Source organism: Quercus suber, unplaced genomic scaffold (genome assembly GCF_002906115.3).
Source record: "Quercus suber isolate HL8 unplaced genomic scaffold, Cork oak 2.0 scaffold_815, whole genome shotgun sequence".
NCBI classification, from domain to species: domain Eukaryota; kingdom Viridiplantae; phylum Streptophyta; class Magnoliopsida; order Fagales; family Fagaceae; genus Quercus; species Quercus suber.
This window is the reverse complement of record NW_027070246.1, coordinates 219,285-235,319: the sequence shown is the minus strand read 5'-3', so window position 1 is coordinate 235,319 and position 16,035 is coordinate 219,285. Positions and strand designations below refer to the sequence as shown.

The 16,035-nt window shown below is 34.6% G+C and overlaps 1 protein-coding gene across 1 annotated transcript in view; it reads left to right on the top strand.

The window, feature by feature from the left end:
• LOC112033750 (calpain-type cysteine protease DEK1) overlaps positions 1-9,354 on the top strand; it is a 25,180-nt gene extending 15,826 nt beyond the window's left edge. Inside the window, exons 10-24 of the mRNA XM_065767498.1 lie at positions 1,420-1,483; positions 2,384-2,387; positions 2,471-2,879; positions 2,969-3,084; positions 3,201-3,498; positions 3,962-4,281; positions 4,478-4,829; positions 4,960-5,280; positions 5,433-5,537; positions 5,675-5,803; positions 7,050-7,430; positions 7,524-7,661; positions 7,898-8,134; positions 8,234-8,681; positions 8,874-9,354. Of these exons, the coding sequence (XP_065623570.1) occupies positions 1,420-1,483; positions 2,384-2,387; positions 2,471-2,879; positions 2,969-3,084; positions 3,201-3,498; positions 3,962-4,281; positions 4,478-4,829; positions 4,960-5,280; positions 5,433-5,537; positions 5,675-5,803; positions 7,050-7,430; positions 7,524-7,661; positions 7,898-8,134; positions 8,234-8,539 (3,180 nt within the window). The 3' untranslated portion in view covers positions 8,540-8,681; positions 8,874-9,354. The remainder of the gene's footprint in view (positions 1-1,419; positions 1,484-2,383; positions 2,388-2,470; positions 2,880-2,968; positions 3,085-3,200; positions 3,499-3,961; positions 4,282-4,477; positions 4,830-4,959; positions 5,281-5,432; positions 5,538-5,674; positions 5,804-7,049; positions 7,431-7,523; positions 7,662-7,897; positions 8,135-8,233; positions 8,682-8,873) is intronic.
• The last annotated feature ends 6,681 nt before the right edge of the window (positions 9,355-16,035 follow it).

Genomic DNA, 16,035 nt, shown 5'->3' with positions numbered 1-16,035 from the left:
AAGGATAATTAACTTCTTGTGCTCTTGATCTTAGATTTTTTGATATATTTTTATTGAACCATATACTTCACTTGATCATAAAGTACAAGAGAATTATATAAAATTTTATGTTTAAACTTTTTATGACTAGGTTGTTATCATATTATCCATTAATAACTGGTTTCAAATTTACTATATTAAAATTTTAAGAAAATAAAATAACTCAAGTAAAAATTGAACTTACAAACATTGTCCAAGTCACTATTTATGTTAGTTAATAAGCAAAATATATTACTTTTTTGACTTTATTTATAATAAAAAAAAAAATTTATACGTTATGTATGTTTTTGTTAAAGGCTATATTATATTTGAAAACATTGTGCTTCACTTCAATCAAGCATGTGCTTGTGCTTTGAGTTTTGCGCCTAGGCTCCAAGAGGGCATGTGTGTTTGACACTTTTACCAACACAGGTGGCAGGGAAGTTGAAGGAGTGAAAGAATAAAACTAAACAAGCCAGTAGGAACATATTTTTGTAAGTCCCATAAATTATGCAGGTGTCAAGTCTTGTTAATCTTCTGATATATCTACAAGATAAGTTCTCAAGTAGGAGAGATGTCACCAAGACATTGATTCCTAGATAACCTTAACATTTAGATTCAATTTAAAAAGTGGTTTTTATGGCTTACAATTAGAGCAGCAGAGCGGCAAAATGCAGCTCCACTGGCATTAGTATCAGCGTAGTCATCATACTCAGCCTCCAAAAGATGTCTTTCTGCTGCTGCCATTGCCAACAGTCGAGGGTCACGCAAATCCAAAGGGGTACCAGAAATCGTCCAACCCTCACTAAGAGATACATCCATGAAACAAAAGAGAATATGAACATGTAAGATACAAGTCCATTTATAGTGACCACAATGAAAAGAACTACAGAATAATTATTTGCGGACAGGAGGGAGTGTGTGTGTCTTTTGTTTGTTTTGGGGGGGGGGGGGGGGGGGGGGGGTTGGGATTCATCACTGTGGCTTGAGATTTGTTATATTTGAAGTGTAGCTTGTTCTGGATTATCTTGTCAACTCAACTCAACCAAGCATGATTTTCTGTGACTATTGCAGTTTGGCATATCAATTAATTTTTTGTTATCTAGAGTTTCTGATCAATGCTATTGTTTGTCTTTGGTTTTCTCTCTCACCACTACACATGCATGCATACGTTAACACATGCCCGTGTGCACACACATACACATTATGGTTAGTCAGTTTTGTCTGTTCATTAGAACATTGCATAAACTTGTACTTAGATGTTGGTGAGATGCACATAATACTGTTCTACTTGGTCTTTGTTTATTTCCTTACTTTTCCCATGTGCTTGTGATTATGGTGCTATGCTTCGTGTTCGAAGCTATATTCAGTAAATCTTACTTGTGTTGTCTAATATGGAAGCTTGCATGTACTACAAATTCTGTTACTGATATAACTGGTATTGGGCCAGGCAATATTAAAGAAGGTAATCATTAATAAAAACTCCTTGACCATGGTATATAATTTGAACTAATTTTACGAGTTCTGCTTCTGCGGTGATATAGAATAAACTGCTGTTGAAATTAAAACATTGAAATGAGTGTACCCCACCCCTTCTCTCTCCCTCTCTTTTAGCCAAGGCATATATGGTGGTTCCCTTGCATTTCAACATTGCTCATGATTAGAGGTGGCGATACTGAATTTTGACAATGTGATGATTGATGATATGGTAATGGTTACAAAATTGTTACAGAAGATATCCACCATAATCAAAAACTTATTAGATACTTTGTTATAAATAATCTCAATGTGCTTTCTATTTGCTGGCACTACAATCATGGAACAGTTTTGGACAAGTTCTTGTTTCAATAAGTTAATAATATACAGATTGTCAGGCAGAGATATCAAAATTTATCTACATTTAAGCAGTTAATTTTTTCTTCCCGCAAATGATTGGGAAGCGATACCTCAAACACAAGGGAATGGAGGCACATAGGGGAGTTTTCATCTAGAAATAATAATACTACAAAGGATAAAGATTAAGTTGTCCAGAACCAAAGCAGACTTTTTAGATGCCAAAAATACTAACTTGTGAAAACATATCTGAGAACCTATTAGAAGTGGCGCAACAGGAAAACTCAATTTTTTTAATACAACAATGCTGGTGTTGGATGATGAACTAAACTGCCCAATGGAAATTTATTGATGTCATAAGTTATTATCTCCTTGCATGGTACATATTCGATGTTAGTGTCATCATAACATTGACAACAATGTTAGATATTAGCCATATATGGTAGCTATGCCTTTTGCTAACAGTAATTTATATTTTTCAAAACATAGCTAGAAACTTATATTTGCTTTACCAGTTTACCTCTTATTTCAGGATGGTAGCTCATTTTTTCGATGTCACATATTTTTTAATAATTTTGGTACACTTTTAGAAGAAAATTATTCCTTTTTAATTGTGAAGTTCATTGGAGTTCAATTTATTTGTCTCACAGACCCGAAATGCACTATCTGGAACATATTCGGCTCCTCAGAGATCTGCCAGCTCAGCAGCTCTTTTGGTAGGAGACCCTACCATTACGAGAGACAGGGCTGGAAACTTTGTGCTTCCTAGGGCTGATGTCATGAAACTCAGAGACCGTTTAAGGAATGAAGAATTAGTTGCTGGATCATGCTTCTGCAGAATGAGATATAAAAGAATCTTCCGCTGTGAACCTGCCAATGATGTAGATCACAGAAGAGAAATGTGTGCTCATGCACGTATTTTGGCTTTGGAAGAGGCCATCGATACTGAATGGGTGTACATGTGGGATAAATTTGGTGGTTATTTACTCTTTTTGCTTGGTTTGACTGCTAAGGCAGAACGAGTTCAGGTGACCTATAAAAAGAAATCCTGAACTGCTTTCTATGCATGATGTTTTTGATTGTAGATAATGATATAATTGTTTTTGTGCTGTTGTAGGATGAGGTTCGCCTGAGACTATTTCTTGATAGCATAGGATTTTCAGACTTAAGTGCCAAGAAAATAAAAAAATGGATGCCAGAGGACCGCAGGCAGTTCGAAATTATTCAGGAGAGGTAGTTACTTGTTGAAAAAGAAATACTTTGCTACTTGTGAATTTGGGTTTTGCTATTTTCCAAATTGGAAAATCATAAATTTTTAGTGTTTCTAAACCACTAAATGAATTTTGTAGCTACATAAGAGAAAAGGAGATGGAAGAGGAAATCTTAACGCAGAGACGTGAAGAAGAGGGAAGAGGTAAAGAAAGAAGGAAGGCTCTCCTGGAGAAAGAAGAACGTAAATGGAAGGAGATAGAAGCTTCACTTATTTCGTCTATTCCCAACGCTGGCAACAGAGAGGCTGCAGCCATGACAGCTGCAGTTCGTGCAGTTGGAGGTGATGCTGTTCTTGATGATTCTTTTGCACGAGAAAGGGTTGCAAGCATTGCACGAAGGATACGCACAGCTCAATTAGCTCGCCGAGCACTTCAGGTTGAGTTTTTCAATTATAATTTGATTTTTGGTTGGCCAGTCAAGCATTAATATATATAAAGTAAACAACAGGAGTGATTACGCCTTTGCCTCTAGGCACAATTACCACTTATATTAGATACTCTTTCTTTGGATTTTTGACAAATTACCACTTGTATTCAATGTCCCACTCTTGAAGTTTTCTAGATCTGTGCAAATTTTGTCCAAGCCATATCCACATTTCTTTCGACAGGAAGGTGATCTGCTAACCCCATCTTATTGTCACCATATACATATCTACATGTAAAATTGAATCCAGACCAGCACCTACATTTATTTCAATCTTACGTAAATATTTTGCCTACCTGTTCTAGTCTAATTTATTTGGACCACCCTGATTTCTGATAGTCAATGGAGACGATTAATTTTTGGTATTCTCAACCAGTCTGACTCTGAAACTATTGCTTGTTAATGTCATTGGCAGACAGGGGTTACTGGTGCTGTATGTGTTCTTGATGATGAGCCAACTGCAAGTGGCAGAAACTGTGGCCAGATTGATCCCAGTGTATGTCAAAGTCAAAAGGTCAGTTTTTCCATTGCAGTGATGATCCAACCAGAATCTGGACCTGTTTGTCTTTTAGGCACTGAATTCCAGAAAAAAGTATGTTGGGAAATTTTGGTGGCTGGTTCTGAACAAGGTATTGAGGCTGGACAAGTTGGGCTTCGATTGATTACTAAAGGTGATAGACAAACAACTGTTGCAAAAGAGTGGAGTATCAGTGCCACAAGTATTGCAGATGGAAGGTCTGGGATTTTTCTTTATTAGAATGTACTTAGCACAATTCAGCAAGATTGTAGTGCATATGCTTTTCTTCTCTCTTTCGTAGAGTTTATTTTGTACTCATTTATTTCCCATTGTATGTCTCTGATTCATGGTTCCATTGTGCGTACTTCATTTACTAGAACTCACTTTCACTGGTGTTCTATAAATGCTTTGCAGGTGGCATATTGTGACAATGACAATTGATGCTGAATTAGGTGAGGCAACTTGTTTTCTGGATGGTGGTTTTGATGGCTACCAGTCTGGGTTACCATTGCATGTGGGTAATAGCATTTGGGAGCAGGGGACAGAAGTTTGGGTTGGTGTTAGACCACCTATAGATATTGATGCATTTGGGAGATCGGATAGTGAAGGAGTTGAGTCCAAGATGCATATCATGGATGTTTTCATTTGGGGAAGGTGCTTAACTGAAGATGAGATCGCTGCTCTTCATGCTGCTGTTGGATCAGCTGAGTACAATGCCATTGATTTTCCGGAAGATAATTGGCAATGGGCTGATTCACCTTCTAGAGTATGTGCCTTTCAATGCTTTAATATATCACATCATAGTGTATTTGGTTGATTTCAAAAAGGCTGAAGATAATATTTAATGTGTTTTGCTGAACCTGTTCACTCTTTTCTGCTTAATGTGCTCTCTATAGATTGATGGGTGGGACAGTGATCCTGCGGATGTAGATCTATATGATAGGGATGATGTAGATTGGGATGGGCAGTATTCAAGTGGGAGAAGAAGAAGGTTGGACCGTGATGGGGTTGTGGTTGATGTGGATTCTTTTGCCCGGAGGTTTAGGAAACCCAGGATGGAAACACAGGAAGAAATTAATCAACGGATGCTTTCAATGGAACTGGCTGTCAAAGAAGCCCTCTGTGCAAGAGGAGAAAGAAATTTCACTGATCAGGAGTTTCCTCCAAATGATCAATCGTTGTTTGTAGATCCTGAAAATCCCCCTTTGAAGTTACAGGTGTGTTTTCCTGACTAATTGATTGCTGTTAGATGTATTATTATATTATTATATATAATTATGCTTTTTTTGAGAAGGGGGGGGGGGGAGTTGGGGGGTCAGTGATGTGTTATTAACATGGTTGCTGCAATCTTATTGGCTTCCCAATATAGGTTGTTTCTGAGTGGATGAGGCCTACTGAAATTGTGAAAGAGAGCCGTCTGGATTCTGGTCCATGCTTATTTATTGGGGCCGCAAATCCTTCAGATGTTTGTCAGGTTTGGTCCATTTTGCAACATGTTATGCAAAGCTTTAGTCTGAACCATGTACATTTTTGTTAAGAGTTACATCTCTTGAAAAAGTTGGTTGAGTGCTTTTCTTGCTTTACTAAATTGCTCAATTGTCTATTGAACAGGGCCGATTGGGTGATTGTTGGTTTTTGAGTGCTGTAGCAGTTTTAACGGAGGTTTCACGAATATCAGAGGTGATTATAACTCCAGAATATAATGAGGAAGGAATTTACACAGTCCGCTTCTGTATTCAGGTAATTAGCTTTTTTTTTTTGGTGGAGGGTGGGGGTTGGGTTTGAATTAAATGTTTTCTATACATCTGCTATGAGTTGCTATAATGGGAGTGTACATTTTTCTGGTACTAGCAGAAAGGCCTTTGACATTTTAGCTGAAAGAACCAAAAGTTCTAAAAACACTTAAAAAGCTTATGTGGAAAACTATCTCTCGATATATTTTCCCAGTTCCATCATAGAATTTCAGTATATGATTAGAAGGTTCAAATGCTATAAATTTGTTGCAGAAAAGTTATTCAATGTCTATAATTTTGGAATTGAAGTTGTCTACATGCCATCAAGCAGAGTAGTTTTCTTTTCTTGGACTGCTTCTTTAGGTAGGATCCAAACTATAGATAATCTTCAGAAGAGACGTATTTTAGTACTTGATTGGTGCTATATGTGCAAAAGGTGCATGGAATTGGTGGACCATCTACTTCTTCACTGTCCCATAGCATATGAGCTGTGGTCCATGGTCTTTGGTTTGTTTGGTATTAATTGGGTTATGCCGGAGAGGGTTAATGAGCTGTTTGCTTTCTGGCTGGGTAAGTTCAGTTGACACTGAAATGTAGCTCTCTAGAGGCTTGTGCCTCATTGTTTATTTTGGTGTCTTTGGTGGGAAAGGAATGCTAGATGCTTTGAGGATTGTGAACGGTCAATTTCCGAGATCAATTCTCTTTTCTTTCTTACTCTCCTTCAACGGAGTCTAGTTTTAGCTGCTTTGGGCTCTTGATGCTCTGCCCCTGTAGTACATTTCCAGTGTAATTGGGTGGTTTTTTTTATATAAGTTTCATGTTACTTATTAAAAAAAAAAAAAAAAATCTCTATCTAGGGCAATTAGCTGATAATTGCATTAAGACATTGGCCAATGCCAATGCCCAGCTTTCCACCAAAGGGACTAGGGGTATAACTTCTCCTCACCAAGTTGGGAAAGATCCAATTTGGTCTGGTTTTGGTTCTTTAGTAGTTGGGGTGTAGACCCATTTTAGAGGAATCCCTCTTGGCTTTGCTTGAAGAATTACCTTGCTAAATTTCTTTCAAGGAATATGGATTTTTGCTAGGTTGTGGTTCCCACTCTTGACGACTTATTGTCATCAATCATGATATTCAGTGTTATGTTATGTCTTGCCATGAGAAATACCTGATGTTTGTTACAATAGTTTCTGTTGGTTATTTTTGTGATTTGTATGCTAGCAACTGCATATTATGGTTTTTTGTCTTTGTTTAGGGTGAGTGGGTTCCAGTTGTTGTTGATGATTGGATTCCATGTGAAGCACCTGGTAAACCAGCATTTGCTACCAGTAGGAAGGGAAATGAGCTCTGGGTTTCTGTATTGGAGAAGGCGTATGCCAAATTGCATGGCTCTTACGAGGCATTAGAAGGCGGGCTTGTTCAGGATGCTCTAGTGGACCTCACTGGGGGTGCTGGTGAGGAAATTGACATGAGGAGTTCCCAGGCCCAAATTGATCTTGCAAGTGGTAGACTGTGGTCTCAATTGTTGCGCTTCAAACAAGAGGGGTTTTTGCTTGGTGCTGGGAGTCCATCAGGTTCTGACGTGCACATTTCTTCCAGTGGCATTGTGCAAGGGCATGCTTACTCTTTATTGCAGGTATGTTCTGAAGCTACTTATCTGATACTATCTGTCATATACACACTTAAAAAATTGATGGTGATAAATTTTCTCTAATTAACAATTATTTAGGTTAGAGAAGTTGATGGCCACAAGCTTGTTCAAATTAGAAATCCATGGGCTAATGAAGTTGAGTGGAATGGACCTTGGTCTGACTCATCTCCTGAATGGACTGATAGGATGAAGCACAAGCTGAAGCACGTTCCACAGGTAGTTATACTGCTTCTGTATTATATAAGAGGAGTCTTATGTGGTTTTACATTTTTGAGTTTTGTTTTTTCTTAAGTGCTCTGTGATAATTTAGATCATATTACATTGGACATAATCTGATTATTTTTTTTCCAAGATAAATGCATTAATCATGATCAGGATTTTGCAACTATTTTAATTTGTTGTCTTTAGTGAAATCTTATTGCTAATTGCCTGAATTTCTACTTCTCGAACAGTCAAAAGATGGTATATTCTGGATGTCTTGGCAAGACTTTCAGATTCATTTCCGTTCAATATATGTTTGCCGTGTATACCCCCCAGAGATGCGCTATTCTGTTCATGGCCAATGGCGTGGTTACAGTGCTGGTGGGTGTCAAGATTATGATACGTGGCATCAAAATCCACAGTTCCGATTGAGAGCCAATGGACCAGATGCATCATTACCAATTCATGTCTTCATTACCTTAACTCAGGTATACTTAGAAATGAATCTGCAGTCAATTTTGTATCTATAGCGAGAGCAACGGTTTTTCACTGGGTATTTTCCAACTTCTGTCATTTTCTGTATGTAGGGTGTGGGTTTCTCAAGAACTGCAGCTGGTTTTAGAAATTATCAATCCAGTCATGATTCTATGATGTTTTACATTGGAATGCGGATACTTAAAACCCGTGGCCGCCGTGCTGCTTACAACATATACCTGCATGAATCAGTTGGTGGGACGGATTATGTGAATTCTAGAGAAATATCATGTGAAATGGTTCTGGACCCTGATCCTAAGGGTTATACAATAGTGCCTACAACTATACACCCCGGGGAAGAAGCACCGTTTGTTCTTTCTGTCTTCACAAAAGCATCAATAAGCCTTGAAGCTTTATAGTACGCAGATGGCTCTTCATTTGGTTTTCTGTCCATCAGGCTGAGGGCATATCTGCAGAATTTTTGAATTGCTTGTGTTGTCCGTGGATCATGAACTCCTGAAGGCAGTTTTTTTTGGACCCCCTTGTCCACAGAATCACTAGGTAAGTTTCTCTCTTCTCTTCTGCCATATTATTTTTGATTGGATTATATAGACTCACTCTCGCTAGCATATCCAATTCTTACCCAATAAAAGTACGAGGTTATTGAGGGATGATGCATAATGTGTAGCAATGGGGGTGTTTTTGTTGACTCCAATACTGGACTTTAATTATATGGTTTTTGTTTTTGTGCAGGTTATATGATGTGATTCTTCTGTATGAGGATGGCCATCAAGTTTTCTATCCATCGGACTAGTGCAACTCTAATCTTCATTCTTTCTGCAAGTTCACAACTTGAATGATATGATTCCTGAAAAAGCTGCAGTGCATTTATCTGGACAAGAGGGTGTTCATGAAATCTAGTGGCTCCCCCAGCCTGTCTCTTGGGTTATATGGTTCTTCTGCATGGCTTTGAAGAGGGTTCTTGGGGTTTTCTGTACATAGGTGGGTGGTGTAAGGAATATAGGGGGGGTGTAATCATGTAAATGATGGGAAAAAGAGAGTAAAAAGGAAATAGGAAAAATAAGTAGTAAATGCCTAGTTAATGGGGAACACAGAAAAGCATTGTTAGCTGAGAAAGGATTTCAGCTGCAGTTTTGAAAAGTGCTTTCTAATCGGAAAATATTTGTACAAATGTATGTTGTTTCAATATAATCCCCAATTTATTTATTTTTAATCTTATTTTATGGCCGTATCTGTGTCTCTTTTCTTTTTAAATACCATTTCCTCCCCTATAAAGTAGTTTGATTTAAATGTTTCTTATAAAGGGGGTAACACAAGTCTTGACTCATGTATTCTTCCCTTGGAAAAAGTTGACAAGGCATCCCATGTCTTATAAACCAGATTCTTCAAAAAACTAGAAAAGTGATGGATTTTAAGGTGCAGAACAGAGATTGAAGCAGAAAATACTTATAATTGAGATCAATCAAACTGTGACATCCAATTTGGTCTATTTGGTCCAATTTTGTCTATTGGGTCCAATTTAATCTATTCGGTCCAATTCAGTCTACTCTGGTCCATTTTGGTGCACTTACTTAAGAATGAATAAAGATTGATTTGGGTTGAGTTGAGAGTAGCTATTTTAAATATGAATTTATTAAAAAATATAGATCTTAAACTCATTCCAAATTTTATTGAATTTGATTAATTTAATCCAAATTTGTTTGATATGTATTTATTAATGAATCCAAACACATTTCAAACTCATTGATTTATTTATTTTATTTTACTTAATTAAAAAGAGACCAACTAAACATCACTTATATTTTTAAGTTTGAAAACACTATTAGATCATATTGTTAAGTTCTAAAACACTATATTTAGTTGTGAGATATGACATATATTGAGTTATATTATATGATTATGTATACTATTACCATTTGCAATAGTTAAACCATTCTCTGAGTAGGGCACTAAGATTTTGTCTACAGATACTAATTTAGAGTGAGCTGTTCTCAGGATCTCTTGAGCCTCTGTTCTATTTTGAACTTGTGCTACAGATCCAAAAAAGAAAAAAGAAAAGAAGATATTTTGCTTCAACTTACAGATCCGGAAAATGAGAATAGTTGGTAGTTCCTTTTAGCATTTATTCTTCATAGTAGTCTATTAAGCAACTGTTGCAAAGGAGTGGACAGTGGATTATCAGTGCCAAAAGTATTGCAGATGGAAGGTCTGGGCTTTTTCTTTATTAGAATATACTTAGAGCATTTTAGCACGATTGTAGTGCATGTGCTTTTCTTCTCTCTTTCGTAGAATTTCTATTGTACCCATTCATTTCTCCTTGTGTCTCTATGTCATTGTTTTATTGTGCTGTTATTGTCAGTACTTCATTTACTAGAACTCACTTTCACTGGTGTTCTATACATGCTTTGCAGGTGGCATATTTTGACAATGACAATTGATGCTGATTTAGGTGAGGCAACTTGTTTTCTGGATGGTGGTTACCACTGCATATGGCTAATAGCATTTGGGAGCAGGGGACAGAAGTTTGGAAAGAATCGGTGGGCTTTTACTTCTAGTGAATAGCAATTGAAGCACCTGAAATTTGAATAGTCATTTGGGTTTGATGGGTACAAGATGGGTTGGAAGAGAAGGAGAGACAATGTATTGAAGACAGACTGTAAGAGTAATGAGGAAAAAGGAAAGTGCGGAAAGAGTTCTTTCTAAATTTATTTAATTAAAGATGATGAATGTGTACAAACAAAGTATATGTGAAGTTAAAACCGCCCAAAATATTGTTTGAAAAAAAACCTATTAAAGAAGAATATGTAAAAGTCAATTTATTAATATATTTAATATTATAAAAAAAATTAGAGGAGCAAATCAATAAATAAAAAGAAGGTGACTGGCCGATATTATGGCCAACAGGAGTATAACAATATCAAATTTTGTGCTTCTACATTTAGATATTATATATAGTTGCATACCTTTTGTTTCACATGTTTTAGAAAAATAAAATCTCTAGGCTAATTCTTTATTTGACTATAGTATTTTTTTGACCCTTTAATTTTGAGATTGTTTTCATTTTGGCATTCATGTTTTATTCGTTTTCATTTACCTTTTATGTTTCAAAATTTTCATTTTCATAAAGGACCAAAATGAAAATTTGAAATGTAAAGAATGGCAAAATGAAAACGAAATCAAACAAGAATGGCAAAATGAAAATTTTGAAACATAAACCAAAATGAAAACAAGCCCAAATTGTAAGTGCTGAAAGTATACTTTACTCATTATTTTTACTAGTATGTATATTTACAAAACATGCAATATATGTGACAACATAAACATGACTATATAAATATGTTTGTGTGGAAAACAAAAACATGGTTATCAATATCTATTTGTATTTTAATTGCAATTTACTTATTTAGAATAACACTATTGTTTTTATCTGTTCAATATCACTTTAATTTGAGTTTATATTTGGAAAATAGTAGACTAGAGTATATAAATTAAAAACTTATATTTTTCTTTCTCCTAAAATATTAAAATATGTATTGTTTCAAAGGAAACTTTATGCTATACAGTTCGCTTCCACAAATCTACCTTGATATCGGCAACAACTAACATTATTATAAATATGTCCTTGGAATCTAGAGTCAGTTCCAAATGTAAAAAGCTTCTATTTTCCGTTGAGGCTTAAAACCTAACATGATCCCAAAACCTCACCCAAAGTTAGCAAACTAGAAAATATCATTAAATTTAATAGCAACAATGAAATAACTTAAATTTGAAATTTTATTTTGAGCTCAAAATTAATGTATTAATTCATTTTGTACATGAGTATTTTTTGTATCACACGTTTTGAAAGATAAAATCTCAATATTAATTCATGATTTTTATTACTATAAAAATTTATTTCACAAACAATGCATGTGGAAAAAATAAACATGGATTATCGCTTAATATTACTTTGAAAGGCGTTATGTCAATTTGTTTTTCACTTACTAGCAAAATTGCAGGAAGATTATTTTCTTTTTGAAAATTCAATTATGGGAAAATCTGTGAAACTTGTTAATAGTCTCTCTCTCTCTCTCTCTCTCATAAACTAAAAAAATATCACATCCATTTCTTCAAGTGGGATTCTTCCTATCTCCGGTACAAAGGCACAAATTATTAATAGGTACAATTGTGAGTATGGCTATGGTTACAAGTCCAACTAAAAAAAAAAACTAAATGATTATGATTCTAATTAAAGAAACATTGCAAACCAAAACAACACAACGTGAGTGAGATACATGCCATAGCAATATAAAGTCAATACTGAGTGTAAAGAGTAATATTTCAAAATAAGTTTAAAATACAGCTTGTTGTCGTTCCCAAATCCAACCCAAGCGCAGTAAAGTTGAGAAAAAAATTAATAGTGAAAAATAAATTAAATAAAAGTTGAAAAATGTGTTTTACTAACTCCTAATCTTTTATATTTATTTTTATTATGTATGTGAGTACTTTTGTTACATATGTTAAGAAAAATAAAATGGCTAATTTAATTTATATTTATAGTAGTATGCAAATTTTCTTGACATACAATGCATGTGAGAACATAAACATACGATTATACAAGTATGTTTATATATGTGTAAACACAAACATAATTAATCACGCTACTCGTTATGATATGTTCGATCAACACCTATTCAAGTTTTAAATGTAACGTCCTTATTTGGAATACCATTATTGTTTTGTTCTATTCAATATCACTTTCAATTTGTGTTTATGTTTTGAAAATGGTAAACCAATATCTACAAATTAAGAACTTACATGAGTACTTCTTATTTTACATTAACGATCAAAATGAAACAAAGCCCAATTATAAGAGCTGAAAGTGTAATATGCTCATTGTTTTTATCCTATATGAGTACTTCTTGTTTCACATTTGGGAAAAAAAATATATCCAATTTAATTCCTGATTTTTAATAGTATGGAAGTTTTTTATAAAACAAAATATACGTGGAAACATAAACATAAACCTAACCATACACATATGTTATATATGTGTCGTGTGTGGGAAATAAAAAACTTGACCGTCAATCGTTATGGTTTTTCCAATTTCTATTTGTGTTTTAATTGTGATGTGTTTATTTACAATATAATTATTGTTACAATTTGTTCAACTTCGCTTCCAAGACATGTTTATATTTGGGAAATGGCAAATCAATGTTTGTAAAATACTTGCAATTTATTTTTCTGAATACATCACAATGTAATGTTTTCCATGCAATCTTACTTCAAGCTATAGTTCGTTAAATGAAAATTTCTCCATATTCCTTTTTTATTATTGAGTTGGTTTAATATTAATTTTATATAATATTGTTCTCGGTTTCTCATGACAATACCATTTGTTAGCTAACACTTTGTCAAGTTTAATGATTTATGCTTTTTTTTTTCTTTTTTCTTTTCTGTCTCATCTAAAAATCCATTAGAAGTTTCTTAAAAAAAAAAAAAACCAAGCAAACATGAATGAAAGTAGAAGAGACAAAAAAAAAGAAAAAGAAAAAAAAAGCATAATAGTTCGGATTCATATATGGAGAGAGATATGGTTAAAGTTTAGTATGGGATATTTACTAGTTTGCACAAAATAATCAAAGCCCTGCATTGAGTGTTAAACCATTATATTTCAAATTAATTTTAAAAAATGACCAGCCATGGATGATGGATCCTAATCCCATATCCAAGCTTAAACCTTTTGAACTTGAAAAGGTTACAAAATTTATTAGTAAATGAAAAACTAAATAAAATTTGAAAATAGAAATTTTCTACTAGCTTATATTTTTTTGTCTATATTTTTCTTGTATAAGCGTCTACTTTTGTTTCACATGTTTTAGAAAAATAAAATCTAAAAATTGATGGTGATAAATTTTTTGTAATTAACAATTATTTAGGTTAGAAAAGTTGATGGCCACAGGCATGTTCAAATTAGAAAACCATGGGCTAATGAAGTTGAGTGGAATGGACCTTGATCCGACTCATCTCCTGAATGGACTGATACGATGAAGACATGGGTGGCGCCACCTTAAGGCTAGGATGGTCCAGGACCAACTTGACTTGAAAAAAAAAAAATTATATATAATAATTTAAAAATTTTTATTAGTCTACCTTCCAAAAAAATTTGGAAACACCCTCAGTTTTTTTTTTTTTTTGATGCCAATAAAATTAAATTTTGCTCAATAATTTGTTCTACATTAAGTGGATGAATGATTACTTGGTTGTTTACATTGAAAGAAACATAGCTTATAGCATTGATAATGAGAATATCATACAATGATTTCAAAATATAAAAACTCGTAAAATACGATTATAAACTTTATGTATTTGTGTGTTTTTTTATTATTGTTGTCGTCAATATATGAATTTCTCTTTTTATTAGATTGTATAATTTGTGTTTCTTAAGGAATACTTGAGAAAAATTTAGGAGCGACCATGAAGAACAAGCTGTATGAGATTTGTTGAAAAATGAAATTCTTATTCACTTAATGATTTGATTACACATTTGTGCTCTTTATATACAAAATAGAGTATCAGTTACTAACTTAACAGACTAACAAACTCTTAACTGACTAACTAACTCACTTAACACTATACTAAAACTCATGTGCTCTTCTCACGTGCAACACTAAAATGTATATACAATAGAGCTAAACTACCTTCCGTTTATACACAGTGTATTATATAAAATTACAGGTCGTTGTCTTCTTGTTCTAAGTCTGTCTTCTGCTCTGAATCTAACTGTTGCTGCTCCTTCAATTCTTGACACTCCCCCTCAAGATGGACACCACTGGAATGAATATTCAGTATTCCCATCTTGCCAATTAAGACAGTAAACTGACTTAAATTCAAGGCTTTTGTCAATAAATCTGCCAATTGAGAATGACTCCTAATATTCATCAACCTTATAACTCCATCTTGCACTTTGTCTCTCACAATATGACAGTCTATTTCAATATGTTTTGTGCGCTCATGGAACACAGGATTAGACCCTATGTGGATTGCTGCCTCACTGTCACTGAATAACAAAGCAGCCTTGTCATGTTCTACATTTAGATCCTTCAACAAGTATAAAATCCAGGTCACTTCACACACAGCTACAACCATTGATCTGTACTCAGCCTTTGCAGTAGATCTAGAGACTGTATTTTGTTTCTTAGACTTCCAAGAATCCAATGAGTCACCTAGAAAAACACAAAAACCTGTAATGGACTTTCTGAAATCCGGGCAAGCTGCCCAATCTGCATCTGCAAAAGCCTTTATGTGCAGTGAAGAATTTGATGGAAAAAACAACCCTTGACTTGCCGTGCCTTTAATGTAGTGAATGACTCTATATGCTGCCTTCAAATGAGGCTTTCTAGGCTTAAACATGTACTGACTTAACCTGTGAACAGAATAAGTAATGTCTGGCCGAGTGATTGTTAAAAACAGCAGCCTACCTATCAGCCTTCTATACATTCCAGCATCACGTAGTAACTCACCATCATCTTTGCTCAACTTTAGACTAGCTTCCATGGGAGTTATAACTGGTTTACAACCAAGCAATCCAACATCATGAACAATCTCAAGAGCATATTTTCTTTGACACAAAGAAATTCCCTTTTGTGATCTTGCAACCTCCAAACCCAGAAAATACTTCAAACTACCCAAATCCTTTAGTTTGAAATGCTTGTCTAGGTGCACCTTAAGATCTTCCACAGCCTTAGGATCATTACTACTAATTAGTATATCATCAACATAAACTAGAAGAGCAATGAACAATTTGCCATTCTTCTTAGTGAATAAAGAGTAATCTGCTTTGGATTGAACAAAACCATGCTGCAATAAGGTGTTTGAAAACTTTGAAAACCATTGTCTTGAAGCTTGCTTAAGA